At 43.0% G+C, this 19,417-nt stretch overlaps 1 protein-coding gene across 2 annotated transcripts in view; it reads right to left on the minus strand.

Annotated features, from left to right (window-relative positions):
- LOC311098703 (signal transducing adapter molecule 1-like) overlaps positions 1-19,417 on the minus strand; it is a 58,158-nt gene that overhangs the window by 12,902 nt on the left and 25,839 nt on the right. For both annotated transcript variants that reach the window (XM_084139240.1, XM_084139241.1), the window contains exons 8-11: positions 15,712-15,806; positions 13,255-13,343; positions 8,922-9,009; positions 651-705 (exon numbers count right to left, since the gene is read on the minus strand). In XM_084139240.1, coding sequence (XP_083995366.1) covers positions 651-705; positions 8,922-9,009; positions 13,255-13,343; positions 15,712-15,806 — 327 coding nt within the window. The remainder of the gene's footprint in view (positions 1-650; positions 706-8,921; positions 9,010-13,254; positions 13,344-15,711; positions 15,807-19,417) is intronic.

Consider the following 19,417-nt stretch of genomic DNA (forward strand, 5'->3'; position numbering starts at 1 on the left):
AGTCAGTCAGTCATTCAACCAGTCAGTCAGTCAGTCAACCAGCCAGCCAGTCAGTCAACCAGCCATTCAACCAGTCAGTCAGTCAGTCAGTCAACCAGTCAGTCAGTCATTCAACCAGTCAGTCATTCAACCAGTCAGTCAGTCATTCAACCAGTCAGTCAATCAATCAACCAGTCAGTCAGTCAGTCAACCAGTCAGTCAGTCAGTCAACCACTCAGTCAGTCAGTCATTCAACCAGCCAGTCAGTCAGTCAACCAGCCAGCCAGTCAGTCAGTCAACCAGCCAGTCAGTCATTCAACCAGTCAGTCAGTCATTCAACCAGCCAGTCAGTCATTCAACCAGCCAGTCAGTCAACCAGCCAGTCAGTCAACCAGCCAGTCAGTCAACCATTCAGTCAGTCAGTCATTCAACCAGTCAGTCAGTCAGTCAACCAGTCATTCAGTCAGTCAGTCAGTCAGTCAACCAGTCAGTCAGTCAACCAGCCAGCCAGTCAGTCAGTCATTCTACCAGCCAGTCAGCCAGTCAACCAGCCAGTCAGTCAACCAGCCAGTCAGTCAACCAGCCAGTAAGTCACCCAGCCAGTCAGTCAACCAGCCAGTCAGTCGGTCAGTAAACCAGTCAGTCGGTAAGGTGTAAGCTGAATAATATACCTGTCAGTGTTCTCAAGCTTCTGATCAATGAGGGGACACATCTGGTTGCAGGCACCTTAGCAAAACAAGAAACACAATGTTATGTAATGTTTTGTAACATTATAGTGCGTTCAAAATGTAATCAGTGTTTTAATTAGGAAACGGGTGAAAGAACATATTAATGACAGTAATTAGTCAGTCTTACCCTCTAGCTGTAAGAGTTAGTCAGTCTTACCCTCTAGCTGTAAGAGTTAGTTAGTCAGTCTTACCCTCTAGCTGTAAGAGTTAGTTAGTCAGTCTTACCCTCTAGCTGTAAGAGTTAGTTAGTCAGTCTTACCCTTTAACTGTAAGAGTTAGTTAGTCATTCTTACCCTTTAGCTGTAAGAGTTATTTAGTCAGTCTTACCCTCTAGCTGTAAGAGTTAGTCATTCTTACCCTCTAGCTGTATGAGTTATTTAGTCAGTCTTACCCTCTAGCTGTAAGAGTTAGTTAGTCAGTCAGTCTTACCCTCTAGCTGTAAGAGTTAGTTAGTCAGTCTTACCCTCTAGCTGTAAGAGTTAGTTAGTCAGTCTTACCCTCTAGCTGTAAGAGTTAGTTAGTCAGTCTTACCCTCTAGCTGTAAGAGTTAGTCAGTCTTACCCTTTAGCTGTAAGAGTTAGTTAGTCAGTCTTACCCTTTAGCTGTAAGAGTTAGTCAGTCTTACCCTCTAGCTGTAAGAGTTAGTCAGTCTTACCCTTTAGCTGTAAGAGTTAGTTAGTCATTCTTACCCTCTAGCTGTAAGAGTTAGTGATTCTTACCCTTTAGCTGTAAGACTTATTTAGTCATTATTACCCTCAAGCTGTAAGAGTTATTTAGTCAGTCTTACCCTCCAGCAGTAAGAGATAGTTAGTCAGTCTTACCCTCTAGCTGTAAGAGTTATTTAGTCATTCTTACCCTCTAGCTGTAAGAGTTATTTAGTCAGTCTTACCATCTAGCTGTAAGAGTTATTTAGTCAGTCTTACCCTTTAGCTGTAAGAGTTAGTCATTCTTACCCTCTAGCTGTAAGAGTTATTTAGTCAGTCTTACCCTCTAGCTGTAAGAGTTATTTAGTCATTCTTACCCTCTAGCTGTAAGAGTTATTTAGTCAGTCTTACCCTTTAGCTGTAAGAGTTAGTCATTCTTACCCTCTAGCTGTAAGGGTTATTTAGTCAGTCTTACCCTTTAGCTGTAAGTTATTTAGTCAGTCTTACCCTCTAGCTGTAAGAGTTATTTAGTCAGTCTTACCCTCTAGCTGTAAGAGTTATTTAGTCAGTCTTACCCTCTAGCTGTAAGAGTTATTTAGTCATTCTTACCCTCTAGCTGTAAGAGTTATTTAGTCAGTCTTACCCTTTAGCTGTAAGTAATTTAGTCAGTCTTACCCTTTAGCTGTAAGAGTTAGTCATTCTTACCCTTTAGCTGTAAGAGTTATTTAGTCATTCTTACCCTCTAGCTGTAAGAGTTATTTAGTCAGTCTTACCCTCTAGCTGTAAGAGTTATTTAGTCAGTCTTACCCTCTAGCTGTAAGAGTTATTTAGTCAGTCTTACCCTTTAGCTGTAAGAGTTAGTCATTCTTACCCTTTAGCTGTAAGAGTTATTTAGTCAGTCTTACCCTCTAGCTGTAAGAGTTATTTAGTCATTCTTACCCTCTAGCTGTAAGAGTTATTTAGTCAGTCTTACCCTCTAGCTGTAAGAGTTATTTAGTCATTCTTACCCTCTAGCTGTAAGAGTTATTTAGTCAGTCTTACCCTCTAGCTGTAAGAGTTATTTAGTCATTCTTACCCTCTAGCTGTAAGAGTTATTTAGTCAGTCTTACCCTTTAGCTGTAAGTTATTTAGTCAGTCTTACCCTTTAGCTGTAAGAGTTAGTCATTCTTACCCTTTAGCTGTAAGAGTTATTTAGTCATTCTTACCCTCTAGCTGTAAGAGTTATTTAGTCAGTCTTACCCTCTAGCTGTAAGAGTTATTTAGTCAGTCTTACCCTCTAGCTGTAAGAGTTAGTTAGTTAGTCAGTCTTACCCTCTAGCTGTAAGAGTTATTTAGTCAGTCTTACCCTCTAGCTGTAAGAGTTATTTAGTCATTCTTACCCTCTAGCTGTAAGAGTTAGTTAGTTAGTCAGTCTTACCCTCTAGCTGTAAGAGTTAGTTAGTTAGTCAGTCTTACCCTCTAGCTGTAAGAGTTATTTAGTCAGTCTTACCCTCTAGCTGTAAGAGTTATTTAGTCATTCTTACCCTCTAGCTGTAAGAGTTAGTCATTCTTACCCTTTAGCTGTAAGAGTTAGTTAGTCAGTCTTACCCTTTAACTGTAAGAGTTAGTTAGTCATTCTTACCCTCTAGCTGTAAGAGTTATTTAGTCAGTCTTACCCTCTAGCTGTAAGAGTTATTTAGTCAGTCTTACCCTTTAACTATAAGAGTTAGTTAGTCATTCTTACCCTATAGCTGTAAGAGTTATTTAGTTAGTCAGTCTTACCCTCTAGCTGTAAGAGTTAGTCATTCTTACCCTTTAGCTGTAAGAGTTATTTAGTCATTCTTACCCTCTAGCTGTAAGAGTTTTTTAGTCAGTCTTACCCTCTAGCTGTAAGAGTTATTTAGTCAGTCTTACCCTTTAGCTGTAAGAGTTAGTTAGTCAGTCTTACCCTCTAGCTGTAAGAGTTATTTAGTCAGTCTTACCCTCTAGCTGTAAGAGTTATTAAGTCATTCTTACCCTCTAGCTGTAAGAGTTATTTAGTCAGTCTTACCCTTTAGCTGTAAGAGTTATTTAGTCAGTCTTACCCTCTAGCTGTAAGAGTTATTTAGTCAGTCTTACCCTCTAGCTGTAAGAGTTAGTTAGTCAGTCTTACCCTCTAGCTGTAAGAGTTATTTAGTCAGTCTTACCATCTAGCTGTAAGAGTTATTTAGTCATTCTTACCCTCTAGCTGTAAGAGTTATTTAGTCAGTCTTACCCTTTAGCTGTAAGTTATTTAGTCAGTCTTACCCTCTAGCTGTAAGAGTTATTTAGTCAGTCTTACCCTTTAGCTGTAAGAGTTTAGTCATTCTTACCCTTTAGCTGTAAGAGTTATTTAGTCAGTCTTACCCTCTAGCTGTAAGAGTTATTTAGTCAGTCTTACCCTCTAGCTGTAAGAGTTATTTAGTCAGTCTTACCCTCTAGCTGTAAGAGTTATTTAGTCATTCTTACCCTCTAGCTGTAAGAGTTATTTAGTCAGTCTTACCCTCTAGCTGTAAGAGTTATTTAGTCAGTCTTACCCTCTAGCTGTAAGAGTTATTTAGTCAGTCTTACCCTCTAGCTGTAAGAGTTATTTAGTCAGTCTTACCCTTTAGCTGTAAGAGTTATTTAGTCATTCTTACCCTCTAGCTGTAAGAGTTATTTAGTCAGTCTTACCCTCTAGCTGTAAGAGTTATTTAGTCAGTCTTACCCTCTAGCTGTAAGAGTTAGTTAGTTAGTCAGTCTTACCCTCTAGCTGTAAGAGTTATTTAGTCAGTCTTACCCTCTAGCTGTAAGAGTTATTTAGTCATTCTTACCCTCTAGCTGTAAGAGTTAGTTAGTTAGTCAGTCTTACCCTCTAGCTGTAAGAGTTAGTTAGTTAGTCAGTCTTACCCTCTAGCTGTAAGAGTTATTTAGTCAGTCTTACCCTCTAGCTGTAAGAGTTATTTAGTCATTCTTACCCTCTAGCTGTAAGAGTTAGTCATTCTTACCCTTTAGCTGTAAGAGTTAGTTAGTCAGTCTTACCCTTTAACTGTAAGAGTTAGTTAGTCATTCTTACCCTCTAGCTGTAAGAGTTATTTAGTCAGTCTTACCCTCTAGCTGTAAGAGTTATTTAGTCAGTCTTACCCTTTAACTATAAGAGTTAGTTAGTCATTCTTACCCTCTAGCTGTAAGAGTTATTTAGTTAGTCAGTCTTACCCTCTAGCTGTAAGAGTTAGTCATTCTTACCCTTTAGCTGTAAGAGTTATTTAGTCATTCTTACCCTCTAGCTGTAAGAGTTTTTTAGTCAGTCTTACCCTCTAGCTGTAAGAGTTAGTTAGTCAGTCTTACCCTTTAGCTGTAAGAGTTAGTTAGTCAGTCTTACCCTCTAGCTGTAAGAGTTATTTAGTCAGTCTTACCCTCTAGCTGTAAGAGTTATTAAGTCATTCTTACCCTCTAGCTGTAAGAGTTATTTAGTCAGTCTTACCCTTTAGCTGTAAGAGTTATTTAGTCAGTCTTACCCTCTAGCTGTAAGAGTTATTTAGTCAGTTTTACCCTCTAGCTGTAAGAGTTAGTTAGTCAGTCTTACCCTCTAGCTGTAAGAGTTATTTAGTCAGTCTTACCATCTAGCTGTAAGAGTTATTTAGTCATTCTTACCCTCTAGCTGTAAGAGTTATTTAGTCAGTCTTACCCTTTAGCTGTAAGTTATTTAGTCAGTCTTACCCTCTAGCTGTAAGAGTTATTTAGTCAGTCTTACCCTTTAGCTGTAAGAGTTTAGTCATTCTTACCCTTTAGCTGTAAGAGTTATTTAGTCAGTCTTACCCTCTAGCTGTAAGAGTTATTTAGTCAGTCTTACCCTCTAGCTGTAAGAGTTATTTAGTCAGTCTTACCCTCTAGCTGTAAGAGTTATTTAGTCATTCTTACCCTCTAGCTGTAAGAGTTATTTAGTCAGTCTTACCCTTTAGCTGTAAGTTATTTAGTCAGTCTTACCCTCTAGCTGTAAGAGTTATTTAGTCAGTCTTACCCTCTAGCTGTAAGAGTTATTTAGTCATTCTTACCCTCTAGCTGTAAGAGTTATTTAGTCAGTCTTACCCTGTAGCTGTAAGAGTTATTTAGTCAGTCTTACCCTCTAGCTGTAATAGTTAGTTAGTCATTCTTACCCTCTAGCTGTAATAGTTAGTTAGTCATTCTTACCCTTTAGCTGTAAGAGTTATTTAGTCAGTCTTACCCTCTAGCTGTAAGAGTTATTTAGTCAGTCTTACCCTCTAGCTGTAAGAGTTATTTAGTCAGTCTTACCCTCTAGCTGTAAGAGTTATTTAGTCAGTCTTACCCTCTAGCTGTAAGAGTTATTTAGTCAGTCTTACCCTCTAGCTGTAAGAGTTATTTAGTCAGTCTTACCCTCTAGCTGTAAGAGTTAGTCATTCTTACCCTTTAGCTGTAAGAGTTATTTAGTCAGTCTTACCCTCTAGCTGTAAGAGTTATTTAGTCAGTCTTACCCTCTAGCTGTAAGCGTTATTAAGTCATTCTTACCCTCTAGCTGTAAGAGTTATTTAGTCAGTCTTACCCTTTAGCTGTAAGAGTTTAGTCATTCTTACCCTCTAGCTGTAAGAGTTATTTAGTCAGTCTTACCCTCTAGCTGTAAGAGTTATTTAGTCAGTCTTACCCTCTAGCTGTAAGAGTTATTTAGTCATTCTTACCCTCTAGCTGTAAGAGTTAGTCATTCTTACCCTTTAGCTGTAAGAGTTAGTTAGTCAGTCTTACCCTTTAACTGTAAGAGTTAGTTAGTCATTCTTACCATCTAGCTGTAAGAGTTATTTAGTCATTCTTAAACTCTAGCTGTAAGAGTTAGTCATTCTTACCCCCTAGCTGTAAGAGTTATTTAGTCAGTCTTACCCTCTAGCTGTATGAGTTATTTAGTCAGTCTTACCCTCTAGCTGTAAGAGTTATTTAGTTAGTCATTCTTACCCTTTAGCTGTAAGAGTTATTTAGTCAGTCTTACCCTCTAGCTGTAAGAGTTATTTAGTCAGTCTTACCCTCTAGCTGTAAGAGTTAGTTAGTCATTCTTACCCTCTAGCTGTAAGAGTTATTTAGTCAGTCTTACCCTCTAGCTGTAAGAGTTATTTAGTCATTCTTACCCTCTAGCTGTAAGAGTTATTTAGTCATTCTTACCCTCTAGCTGTAAGAGTTATTTAGTCAGTCTTACCCTTTAGCTGTAAGAGTTATTTAGTCAGTCTTACCCTTTAGCTGTAAGAGTTATTTAGTCAGTCTTACCCTTTAGCTGTAAGAGTTATTTAGTCAGTCTTACCCTCTAGCTGTAAGAGTTAGTCATGCTTACCCTCTAGCTGTACGAGTTATTTAGTCAGTCTTACCCTTTAGCTGTAAGAGTTAGTCATTCTTACCCTCTAGCTGTAAGAGTTATTTAGTCAGTCTTACCCTTTAGCTGTAAGAGTTAGTCATTCTTACCCTTTAGCTGTAAGAGTTATTTAGTCATTCTTACCCTCTAGCTGTAAGAGTTATTTAGTCATTCTTACCCTCTAGCTGTAAGTTATTTAGTCAGTCTTACCCTCTAGCTGTAAGAGTTAGTTAGTCAGTCTTACCCTCTAGCTGTAAGCGTTAGTTAGTCAGTCTTACCCTCTAGCTGTAAGAGTTAGTTAGTCAGTCTTACCCTCTAGCTGTAAGCGTTATTAAGTCATTCTTACCCTCTAGCTCTTACAGCTAGAGGGTAAATCAGTCTAGCTGTAAGAATTACAGCTAGTATTTAAATCAGTCTAGCTGTAAGAATTAGTTAGTAAGTCAGTCTTACCCTCCAGCTGTAGCAGTTAGTTAGGTAGTAATAGTTAGTTAGTAAGTTGGTCTCGCCCTCTAGCTGTAAGAGTTAGTTAGGTAGTAATAGTTAGTAAGTCAGTCTTACCCTTCAGCTGTAGAAGTTAGTTAGGTAGTAATAGTTAGTTAGTAAGTCAGTCTCACCCTCTAGCTGTAAGCGTTAGTTAGTAAGTCAGTCTTACCCTCCAGCTGTAGCAGTTAGTTAGGTAGTAATAGTTAGTTAGTAAGTCAGTCTTACCCTCCAGCTGTAGCAGTTAGTTAGGTAGTAATAGTTAGTTAGTTAGTTGGTCTCACCCTCTAGCTGTAAGAGTTAGTTAGTAAGTCAGTCTCACCCTCTAGCTGTAAGAGTTAGTTAGGTAGTAATAGTTAGTTAGTAAGTAAGTCAGTCTCACCCTCTAGCTGTAAGAGTTAGTTAGGTAGTAATAGTTAGTTAGTAAGTCAGTCTCACCCTCCAGCTGTAGCAGTTAGTTAGGTAGTAATAGTTAGTTAGTAAGTCAGTCTCACCCTCTAGCTGTAGCAGTTAGTTAGGTAGTAATAGTTAGTTAGGAAGTCAGTATTACCATCCAGCTGTAGCAGTTAGTTAGGTAGTAATAGTTAGTTAGTTAGTTAGTTGGTCTCACCTTCCAGCTGTAGCAGTTAGTTAGGTAGTAATAGTTAGTTAGTAAGTTGGTCTCACCCTCCAGCTGTAGCAGTTAGTTAGGTAGTAATAGTTAATAAGTTGGTCTCACCCTCCAGCTGTAGCAGTTAGTTAGGTAGTAATAGTTAGTTAGTAAGTTGGTCTCACCCTCCAGCTGTAGCAGTTAGTTAGGTAGTAATAGTTAATAAGTTGGTCTCACCCTCCAGCTGTAGCAGTTAGTTAGGTAGTAATAGTTAATAAGTTGGTCTCACCCTCCAGCTGTAGCAGTTAGTTAGGTAGTAATAGTTAGTTAGTAAGTTGGTCTCACCCTCTATCTGTAAGAGTTAGTTAGGTAGTAATAGTTAGTTAGTAAGTCAGTCTCACCCTCCAGCTGTAAGAGTTAGTTAGGTAGTAATAGTTAGTTAGTCAGTTAGTTGGTCTCACCTTCCAGCTGTAGCAGTTAGTTAGGTAGTAATAGTTAGTTAGTAAGTTGGTCTCACCCTCCAGCTGTAGCAGTTAGTTAGGTAGTAATAGTTAGTAAGTTGGTCTCACCCTCCAGCTGTAGCAGTTAGTTAGGTAGTAATAGTTAGTTAGTAAGTTGGTCTCACCCTCCAGCTGTAGCGGTTAGTTAGGTAGTAATAGTTAGTTAGTTGGTCTCACCCTCCAGCTGTAGCAGTTAGTTAGGTAGTAATAGTTAGTTAGTTAGTTAGTTAGTTAGTTGGTCTCACCTTCCAGCTGTAGCAGTTAGTTAGGTAGTAATAGTTAGTTAGTAAGTTGGTCTCACCCTCCAGCAGTAGCAGTTAGTTAGGTAGTAATAGTTAGTTAGTTAGTTGGTCTCACCCTCCAGCTGTAGCAGTTAGTTAGGTAGTAATAGTTAGTTAGTTAGTTAGTTAGTTAGTTAGTCTCACCTTCCAGCTGTAGCAGTTAGTTAGGTAGTAATAGTTAGTTAGTAAGTTGGTCTCACCCTCCAGCTGTAGCAGTTAGTTAGGTAGTAATAGTTAGTAAGTTGGTCTCACCCTCCAGCTGTAGCAGTTAGTTAGGTAGTAATAGTTAGTTAGTAAGTTGGTCTCACCCTCCAGCTGTAGCGGTTAGTTAGGTAGTAATAGTTAGTAAGTTGGTCTCACCCTCCAGCTGTAGCAGTTAGTTAGTTGGTCTCACCTTCCAGCTGTAGCAGTTCACAGGCGTCAGACTGGTTGTCTGTTGGATCTGCACTCTGGATCATCTGCAGCAGCTGGTCCATCTTCTCCTGGAAAAAGAACCACATTGAACTTTAGATTTTTTATAAAAGGAAGTAAAACATTAGTAGAAGTCTAAGAAACCCCTAAAGTCTTAACCCCTAACCCCTAACCCTAAGAACACCTTCCTAATATTTTGCCCTCAGAACAGCCTCCATTCGTCGGGCCACGGACTCTACAAGGTGTCGAAAGCATTCCACAGGGATGCTGGCCCATGTTGACTTCAACACTTCCCACAGTTGTGTAAAGTTGGCTGGATGTCCTTTGGGTGGTGGACCATGCTTGATACACACGGGAAACTGTTGAGCGTGGAAAAACTAGCAGTGTTGCAGTTCTTGACACAAACCGATGCACCTGGCACCTACTACCATACGCCGTTCAAAGGCACTTAAATATTTTGTCTTGCCCATTCCCCTTCTGAATGGCACACATACACAATCCATGTCTCAATTGTCTCAAGAATTAAAAATAATTATTTAATTTGTCTCCCCCACTTCATTGAAGTGAATTTAACAAGTGACATCAATAAGGGCTCATAGCTTTCACCTGGATTCACCTGGATAGTCTATGTCATGGAAAGTTCAGGTGTTCTTAATGTTTTGTATACTAAGTATATCTACTACATGACCAAAAGTATGTGGACACCTTGTCGTCAACCATCTCATTCCAATATCATGGGCATTAATATGGAATTGGTCCCTCCTTTGCTGCTATAACAGCCTCCACTCTTCTGGGAAGGCTTTCCACTAGATGTTGGAACATTGCTGCAGGGACTTGCTTCCATTCAGCCACAAGAGCATTAGTGAGGCCGGGCACTGATGTTGGGCGATTAGGCCTGGCTCGCAGTCGGCGTTCCAATTCATCCCAAAGGTGTTCTATGGGGTTGAGGTCAGGGCTCTGTGCAGGCCAGTCAAGTTCTTCCACACCTATCTCGACAAACCATTTCTGTATTGACCTCGCTTTGTGCACAAGGGCATTATCATGCTGAAACAGGAAAGAGCCTTCCCCAGACTGTTGCCACAAAGTTGGAAGCACAGAATCGTCTAGAATGTCATTGTATGCTGTAGCGTTAAGATTTCCCTTCACTGGAACTAAGGGGCCTAGCCCGAACCATGAAAAACAGCCCCAGACCATTATTCCTCCTCCACCAAACTTTACAGTTGGCACTATGCATTGGGGCAGGTAGAGTTCTCCTGGCATCCACCAAACCCAGATTCGTCCGTCGGACTGCCAGATGGTTAAGCGTGATACATCCCTCCAGAGAACGCATTTCCAGTGCTCCAGAGTCCAATGGCGGCAAGCTTTACACCACTCCAGCCGACACATGACATTTCGCATGGTGATTTTAGGCATGGAAACCCATTATATATGCAGTTCCCGACGAACACTTCCTGTGCTGGCGTCACTTCCAGTGGCAGTTTGTAACTCGGTAGTGAGTGTTTCAACCGAGGACAAAATATTTTTATGCGCTATGCGGTTCAGCACTCGGCGGTCCCGTTCTGTGAGCTTCTGGCCTATCACTTCGCGGTTGCTCCTAGACGTTTCCACTTCACAATAACAGCACTTACAGTTGACCGGGGCAACTCTAGCAGGGCAGAAATTTTACAAACTGACTTGTTGGAAAGTTGGCATCCTATGACTGTGCCACGTTGAAAGTCACTGAGCGCTTCAGTAAGGCCATTCCACTGCCAATGTTTGTCTATGGAGATGGCATGTCTGTGTGCTCAATTGTATACACCTGTCAGCAACGGCTGTGGCTGAAATAGCTGAATCCACTAATTTCAAAGGGGTGTCCACATACTTTCGTATATACAGTGCATTCGGAAAGTATTCAGACCACCTTCCTTTTTCCACATTTTGTTACGTTACAGCCTTATTATAAAATTGATTAAATACAATAAAATCCTCAATCTACACACAATACCCCATAACGACAAAGCGAAAAAAGTTTTTTAGAAATGTTTGCATGTATTACAAATAAAATACCTTCTTTACATAAGTATTCAGACCCTTTGCTATGAGACTCGAAATTGAGCTCAGGTGCATCCTGTTTCCATTGATCATCCTTGAGATGTTTCTACAACTGGATTGGAGTCCGCCTGTATTAAATGCAATTGATTGGACATGATTTGGAAAGGCACACACCTGTCTATATAAGGTCCCACAGTTGACAGTCTTTCTCAGAGCAAAAATCAAGCCATGAGGTCGATCGACATTTCAGGAGAGCTCCGAGACAGGAATGTGTCAAGGCACAGATCTGGGGAAGGGTACCAAAAAATGTCCGCAGCATTGAAGGTCCCCAAGGACACAGTGGCCTCCATAATTCTTAAATGGAATAAGTTTGGAACCACCAAGACTCTTCATAGAGCTGAGCAATCGGGAGAGAAGGGCCTTGGTCAAGGTGGTGACCAAGAACCTGATGGTCACTCTGACAGAGCTCCAGAGTTCCTCTGTGGAGACTGGAGAACCTTCCAGAAGGACAACCCTCTCTGCACCACTCCACCAATAAGGCCTTTATGGTAGAGTGGCCAGACAGAAGCCACTCCTCAGTAAAAGGCACATTACAGGCCGCTTGGAATTTTCCAAAAGGCACCTAAAGGACTCTCAGACCATGAGAAACAAGATTCTCTGGTCTGATGAAACCAATATTGAACTATTTGGCCTGAATGCCAAGCGTCACATATTGAGGAAATCTGGAACCATCCCTAAGGTGAAGCATGGTGGTGGCAGCATCATGCTGTGGGGATGTTTTTCAGCGGCAGGGACTGGGAGACTAGTCAGGATCGAGGGAAAGATGAACAGAGAAAAGGACCTCAGACTGGGGCGAAGGTTTACCTTCCAACAGGACAACGACCCTAAGCACACAGCCAAGACAATGCAGGAGTGGCTTTGGGACAAGTCTCATTATCCTTGAGTGGCCAAGCCAGAGCCCAGACTTGAACCCGATTGAACATCTCTGGAGAGACCTGAAAATAGCTGTGCAGCGACGCTCCCCATCCAACCTGACAGAGCTTGAGAGGATCTGCATAGAAGAATGGGAGAAACTCCCCAAATACAGGTGTACCAAGCTTGTAGCATCATACCCAAGAAGACTTGAGGCTGTAATCGCTGCCAAAGGTGCTTCAACAAAGTACAGAGTAAACGGTCTGAATACTTACAGTACCTGTCAAAAGTTTGGACACACCTACTCATTAATTTTTACACTGTAGAATAATAGTTAAGACATCAAAACTATGAAATAACACATCAAGCGCTATGATGAAACTGGCTCTCATGAGGACCGCCACAGGAATGGAAGACCCAGAGTTACCTCTGCTGCAGAGGAAACGTTTATTAGAGTTACCAGCCTCAGAAATTGCAGCCCAAACAAATGCTTCACAGAGTTCATGTAACAGACATCTCAACATCAACTGTTCAGAGGGGACTGTGTGAATCAGGCCTTCATGGTCGAATTGCTGCAAAGAAACCACTATTAATGGACACCAATAATAAGAAGAGACTTGCTTGGGCCAAGAAACATGATCAATGGACATTAGACAGGTGGAAATTTGGCCTGGATATTTGGTTCAAACCACTGTGTCTTTGTGAGACGCGGTGTGGGTGAACGGATGATTTCCGCTTGTGTAGTTCCCACCGTAAAGCATGGAGGAGGTGGTGTGATGGTGTGGGGGTGCTTTGCTGGTGACACTGTTTGTGATTTATTTAGAATTCAAGGCACACTTAACCAGCATGGCTACCACAGCATTCTGCAGCGATACGCCATCCCATCTGGTTTGCGCTTTGTGGGACTATCATTGGTTTTTCAACAGGACAATGACCCAAAACATACCTCCAGGCTGTATAAAGGGCTATTTGACCAAGAAGGAGAGTGATGGAGTGCTGCATCAGATGACCTGGCATCCACAATCACCCAATTGAGATGGTTTGGGATGAGTTGGACCGCAGAGTGAAGGAAAAGCAGCCAACAAGTGCTCAGCATATGTGGGAACTCCTTCAAGACTGTTGGAAAAGCAATCCTCATGAAGCTGGTTGAGTCAAAGAGTGGCTATTTGAAGAATCTCAAATATACTTTGATTTGTTTAACACTTCTTTGGTTACTACATGATTCCATATGTGTTAAATCATAGTTTTGATGTCTTCACTATTATTCTACAATGTAGAAAATAGTAAAAATAAAGAAAAGCCCTTGAATGAGTAGGTGTGTCCAAACCTTTGACTGGTAGGTTACATTAAGCTGTAGAATAAAGCGTTAGTACCTCGTCTATGTAGACCGCTTCAGGTTCAGGCTCTATGCGCTCCACCTGGATCTCCTCACTGAACTGCACTGACTTCTTTTCTGTCTTCACTGTGGACACAGGACAGTCAGGGGGACATGGAGACAGCCAGGGGGACATGGAGACAGCCAGGGGGACATGGAGACAGTCAGTGGGATAGTGTGTTTGTAAGTGCACGTGTGTGCGTGTCAGGATCTCCACACTGAACTGTATTTTCTGTCTTCACTGTGGACACAGGACAGTCAGAGGGACATGGACACAGTCAGGGGGACAGGCCGGGGGGGACACGGAGACAGTCAGGGGGACAGTCAGCGAGTGAGTTGGGGTGACAATCGGGGGACACAGTCGTGGGAGACAGTCGTGGGAGACTGACATGGAGACAGTCGGGGGACAGTCAGGGGGGACAGTCTAGAACATGGAGACAGTCGGGGGGACATGGAGAAAGCCAAGGAGACTGTGTGTTTGTGTGTGTGTGTGTCAGGGTTTCTGTTAGCCAGTAATAAACAGCTTTTGGTCAAAATAATAACAACGGCTGCGGCCAGGAGAAGAAAATACTGTTTTTAGCCTATTAAGTTTATTCTAGATAGATAGATAGTCAGTCTTACCCTTTAGCCTATTCGTTGATGGAAATACATTTTACCGGGCATGCTTATCAGTCTATAGGTTCATTTCCATAATTTACTGGAATTAAATTGGTGCGTGTGTATATTCGTTATGTATCCTATTCATCACACAGGCACAGCATTCAGAGCCTTTGAGTGGAAAATCTGCTGCTACAGCATCTCAAACTGCTAATTCGTTAGATGTTTCGAGCCCAATCAATCCTGTGTTAAAATCAGTTTTGATGATTAAAAAGAGCTACTATTTATATTTCTCAACTGGTGATTGAAGCCTGCTTCCCATTTGCCATTAAAATGTACAGGCAACGGAAGGCAGCCTTCATCGGCGCATCACACACCACTTTGCAATGAGCTGGAGGCAGCATGAATTTTGAAAACACATAATTGTTTCAAACCCTAACCCATAAGACATTATGAGGCATGTCTTACCTTGCTTCAAAGTAGCCTACCCAAAATTAGACCATATCCGTGGAGGCAATTATTTAAAAAAAGACTTCCATATGACATTGGAACCAGTAGCCTATTTCTCTCATGTTCTATTGGTTTTCAAATCAACTATCTTTCCTAAAAATATTTGGGCCAAAGGCACAATCCTAGTCATATTAGCAACCCATCATAGTCATATTAGCATCCCATCCTAGTCATATTAGCATCCCATCCTAGTCATATTAGCATCCCATCCTAGTCATATTAGCAACCCATGCTAGTCATATTAGCATCCCATCCTAGTCATATTAGCAACCCATCCTAGTCATATTAGCATCCCATCCTAGTCATATTAGCATCCCATCCTAGTCATATTAGCATTCCATCCTAGTCATATTAGCAACCCATCCTAGTCATATTAGCATCCCATCCTAGTCATATTAGCATCCCATCCTAGTCATATTAGCATTCCATCCTAGTCATATTAGCATCCCATCCTAGTCATATTAGCAACCCATCCTAGTCATATTAGCAACCCATCCTAGTCATATTAGCAACCCATCCTAGTCATATTAGCATCCCATCCTAGTCATATTAGCAACCCATCCTAGTCATATTAGCAACCCATCCTAGTCATATTAGCAACCCATGCTAGTTGTAGCATCTTTAGATCTCCCCTCTTTCTACATTTCTAACAGATATTTTCCTCTTTGTCACATGAAACCGCTTGTGCGTTTTTGATAACTGTGTTTTCCCGCTAATTTAATTATGGAACGAACATTAGCGCATAGCCCTACTGCCTTGTGCACATTGCAGCAGTTTTAATGTGAAGAAATAATAGTTTATCAACATCTTAAGCTAAACGTATCTGTTGCATCAGACTCCTTGCTTGCTTTTTAATGTTAATGTTTATGTTTATGTATCCTAGGTCTACTGGTTGGATGAACTTGGGATTTATCGTCCCACAACTGTCCCAGAGTCTGATTGGAACAGGCTGTTTCTTTCTCCACAAGCTGACCAATAGAATACGTAAACATTTCTACTATGGGGGATAGTAGACTGACAGCTGGTGATTTGGCTGTTCGTTACTCGTCCTGTTGGCTGAGGAAAAGTAAATGTGGACAGTTATTCTAACATCTTCATAGTGCGCATCAGAATTTGGTGAGGACACACTCGTTGCATCCTGGATTTGGACGTTTTGTTAAGATGAATTACCATATTCTAAATGCGATTTCTTTCATTCTGAGCACCGTGGTGGATGGCCTAATCCAGTTACGCACCCAATACATATGGGTCCAGTAAATGTATCAAATGTCCGGTAAATTAAAATGCTGCCGGTCAAATGTCCAGCGCCACATTTTCCTAACAGAAACCCTGGTGCGTGTGAACTCACTCATCTCAGGCTCTGCAGTCAGATCAGCCGTTACAAAGTTTGAGGGGAATAGTCCAACTCCCTGATACGTTTCTCCTTTCCACCAGTTGGGGTCACTGAAACCCCAAAATACAGCCTGTTAGTGAACAGTAAGGACTGGTTTCCCAGACACACCAGTAGAACCCCTACTCCTGAACTAAACAGAGCCACTACTCCTGGACTAAACAGGGCCCACTACTCCTGGACTAAACAGGACCCACTACTCCTGGACTAAACAGAACCCACTACTCCTGGACTAAACAGGGCCCACTACTCCTGGACTAAACAGGGCCCACTACTCCTGGACTAAACAGAGCCACTACTCCTGGACTAAACAGAGCCACTACTCCTGGACTAAACAGAGCCACTACTCCTGGACTAAACAGGACCCACTACTCCTGGACTAAACAGAGCCACTACTCCTGGACTAAACAGGGCCCACTACTCCTGGACTAAACAGAGCCACTACTCCTGGACTAAACAGGGCCCACTACTCCTGGACTAAACAGAGCCACTACTCCTGGACTAAACAGGACCCACTACTCCTGGACTAAACAGGACCCACTAATCTTGGACTAAACAGGACCCACTAATCTTGGACTAAACAGGACCCACTAATCTTGGACTAAACAGGACCCACTACTCCTGGACTAAACAGGACCCACTAATCTTGGACTAAACAGGACCCACTACTCCTGGACTAAACAGACCCACTACCCCCAAACTAAACAGCACACTGTGGTATGGCAGGGTGAGCTGACTTGTCGTCCAGGATAGTGATGATCTCTCCAGAGTTAAAGGGTTAGGGTTGGTATGGCAGGGATAGCTTTTAGGGTTGGTATGGCAGGGATAGGTTTTAGGGTTGGTATGGCAGGGATAGGTTTTAGGGTTGATATGGCAGGGATAGGATTTAGAGGTTAGGGTTGGTATGGCAGGGATAGGGTTGGTATGGCAGGGATAGGATTTAGAGGTTGATATGGCAGGGATAGGATTTAGAGGTTAGGGTTGGTATGGCAGGGATAGGGTTTAGGGGTGGTATGGCAGGGATAGGATTTAGGGTTGGTATGGCAGGGATAGGGTTTCGGGGTGGTATGGCAGGGTTAGTGGTATGGCAGGGTTAGTGGTATGGCAGGGTTAGTGGTATGGCAGGGTTAGTGGTATAGCAGGGTTAGTGGTATGGCAGGGTTAGTGGTATGGCAGGGTTAGTGGTATAGCAGGGTTAGTGGTATGGCAGGGTTAGTGGTATAGCAGGGTTAGTGGTATAGCAGGGTTAGTGGTATGGCAGGGTTAGTGGTATGGCAGGGTTAGTGGTATGGCAGGGTTAGTGGTATAGCAGGGTTAGTGGTATGGCAGGGTTAGTGGTATGGCAGGGTTAGTGGTATGGCAGGGTTAGTGGTATAGCAGGGTTAGTGGTATGGCAGGGTTAGTGGTATGGCAGGGTTAGTGGTATGGCAGGGTTAGTGGTATGGCAGGGTTAGTGGTATGGCAGGGTTAGTGGTATGGCAGGGTTAGTGGTATGGCAGGGTTAGTGGTATGGCAGGGTTAGTGGTATGGCAGGGTTAGTGGTATAGCAGGGTTAGTGGTATAGCAGGGTTAGTGGTATAGCAGGGTTAGTGGTATGGCAGGGTTAGTGGTATGGCAGGGTTAGTGGTATGGCAGGGTTAGTGGTATGGCAGGGTTAGTGGTATAGCAGGGTTAGTGGTATGGCAGGGTTAGTGGTATGGCAGGGTTAGTGGTATAGCAGGGTTAGTGGTATAGCAGGGTTAGTGGTATGGCAGGGTTAGTGGTATAGCAGGGTTAGTGGTATAGCAGGGTTAGTGGTATGGCAGGGTTAGTGGTATGGCAGGGTTAGTGGTATGGCAGGGTTAGTGGTATGGCAGGGTTAGTGGTATGGCAGGGTTAGTGGTATAGCAGGGTTAGTGGTATGGCAGGGTTAGTGGTATGGCAGGGTTAGTTAGTGGTATGGCAGGGTTAGTGGTATGGCAGGGTTAGTGGTATGGCAGGGTTAGTGGTATAGCAGGGTTAGTGGTATGGCAGGGTTAGTGGTATGGCAGGGTTAGTGGTATGGCAGGGTTAGTTAGTGGTATGGCAGGGTTAGTTAGTGGTATGGCAGGGTTAGTTAGTGGTATGGCAGGGTTAGTTAGTGGTATGGCAGGGTTAGTGGTATGGCAGGGTTAGTGGTATGGCAGGGTTAGTGGTATGGCAGGGTTAGTGGTATAGCAGGGTTAGTGGTATGGCAGGGTTAGTGGTATGGCAGGGTTAGTGGTATGGCAGGGTTAGTGGTATGGCAGGGTTAGTGGTATAGCAGGGTTAGTGGTATAGCAGGGTTAGTGGTATAGCAGGGTTAGTGGTATGGCAGGGTTAGTGGTATGGCAGGGTTAGTGGTATGGCAGGGTTAGTGGTATGGCAGGGTTAGTGGTATGGCAGGGTTAGTGGTATAGCAGGGTTAGTGGTATAGCAGGGTTAGTGGTATAGCAGGGTTAGTGGTATGGCAGGGTTAGTGGTATAGCAGGGTTAGTGGTATGGCAGGGTTAGTGGTATGGCAGGGTTAGTGTTATGGCAGGGTTAGTGGTATGGCAGGGTTAGTGGTATGGCAGGGTTAGTGGTATGGCAGGGTTAGTGGTATGGCAGGGTTAGTTAGTGGTATGGCAGGGTTAGTTAGTGGTATGGCAGGGTTAGTGGTATAGCAGGGTTAGTGGTATGGCAGGGTTAGTGGTATGGCAGGGTTAGTGGTATGGCAGGGTTAGTGGTATGGCAGGGTTAGTGGTATGGCAGGGTTAGTTAGTGGTATGGCAGGGTTAGTGGTATGGCAGGGTTAGTGGTATGGCAGGGTTAGTGGTATAGCAGGGTTAGTGGTATGGCAGGGTTAGTGGTATGGCAGGGTTAGTGGTATGGCAGGGTTAGTGGTATGGCAGGTTAGTTAGTGGTATGGCAGGGTTAGTTAGTGGTATGGCAGGGTTAGTGGTATGGCAGGGTTAGTGGTATAGCAGGGTTAGTGGTATAGCAGGGTTAGTGGTATGGCAGGGTTAGTGGTATGGCAGGGTTAGTGGTATGGCAGGGTTAGTGGTATGGCAGGGTTAGTGGTATGGCAGGGTTAGTGGTATGGCAGGGTTAGTGGTATGGCAGGGTTAGTGGTATGGCAGGGTTAGTGGTATGGCAGGGTTAGTGGTATGGCAGGGTTAGTGGTATGGCAGGGTTAGTGGTATGGCAGGGTTAGTGGTATGGCAGGGTTAGTTGTATGGCAGGGTTAGTGGTATGGCAGGGTTAGTGGTATGGCAGGGTTAGTGGTATGGCAGGGTTAGTGGTATAGCAGGGTTAGTGGTATAGCAGGGTTAGTGGTATAGCAGGGTTAGTGGTATGGCAGGGTTAGTGGTATGGCAGGGTTAGTGGTATGGCAGGGTTAGTGGTATGGCAGGGTTAGTGGTATGGCAGGGTTAGTGGTATGGCAGGGTTAGTGGTATGGCAGGGTTAGTGGTATAGCAGGGTTAGTGGTATAGCAGGGTTAGTGGTATGGCAGGGTTAGTGGTATAGCAGGGTTAGTGGTATAGCAGGGTTAGTGGTATGGCAGGGTTAGTGGTATGGCAGGGTTAGTGGTATGGCAGGGTTAGTGGTATGGCAGGGTTAGTGGTATGGCAGGGTTAGTGGTATAGCAGGGTTAGTGGTATGGCAGGGTTAGTGGTATGGCAGG

This window comes from Coregonus lavaretus (assembly GCF_964263955.1).
Source record: "Coregonus lavaretus genome assembly, chromosome: 23".
NCBI lineage: Eukaryota > Metazoa > Chordata > Actinopteri > Salmoniformes > Salmonidae > Coregonus > Coregonus lavaretus.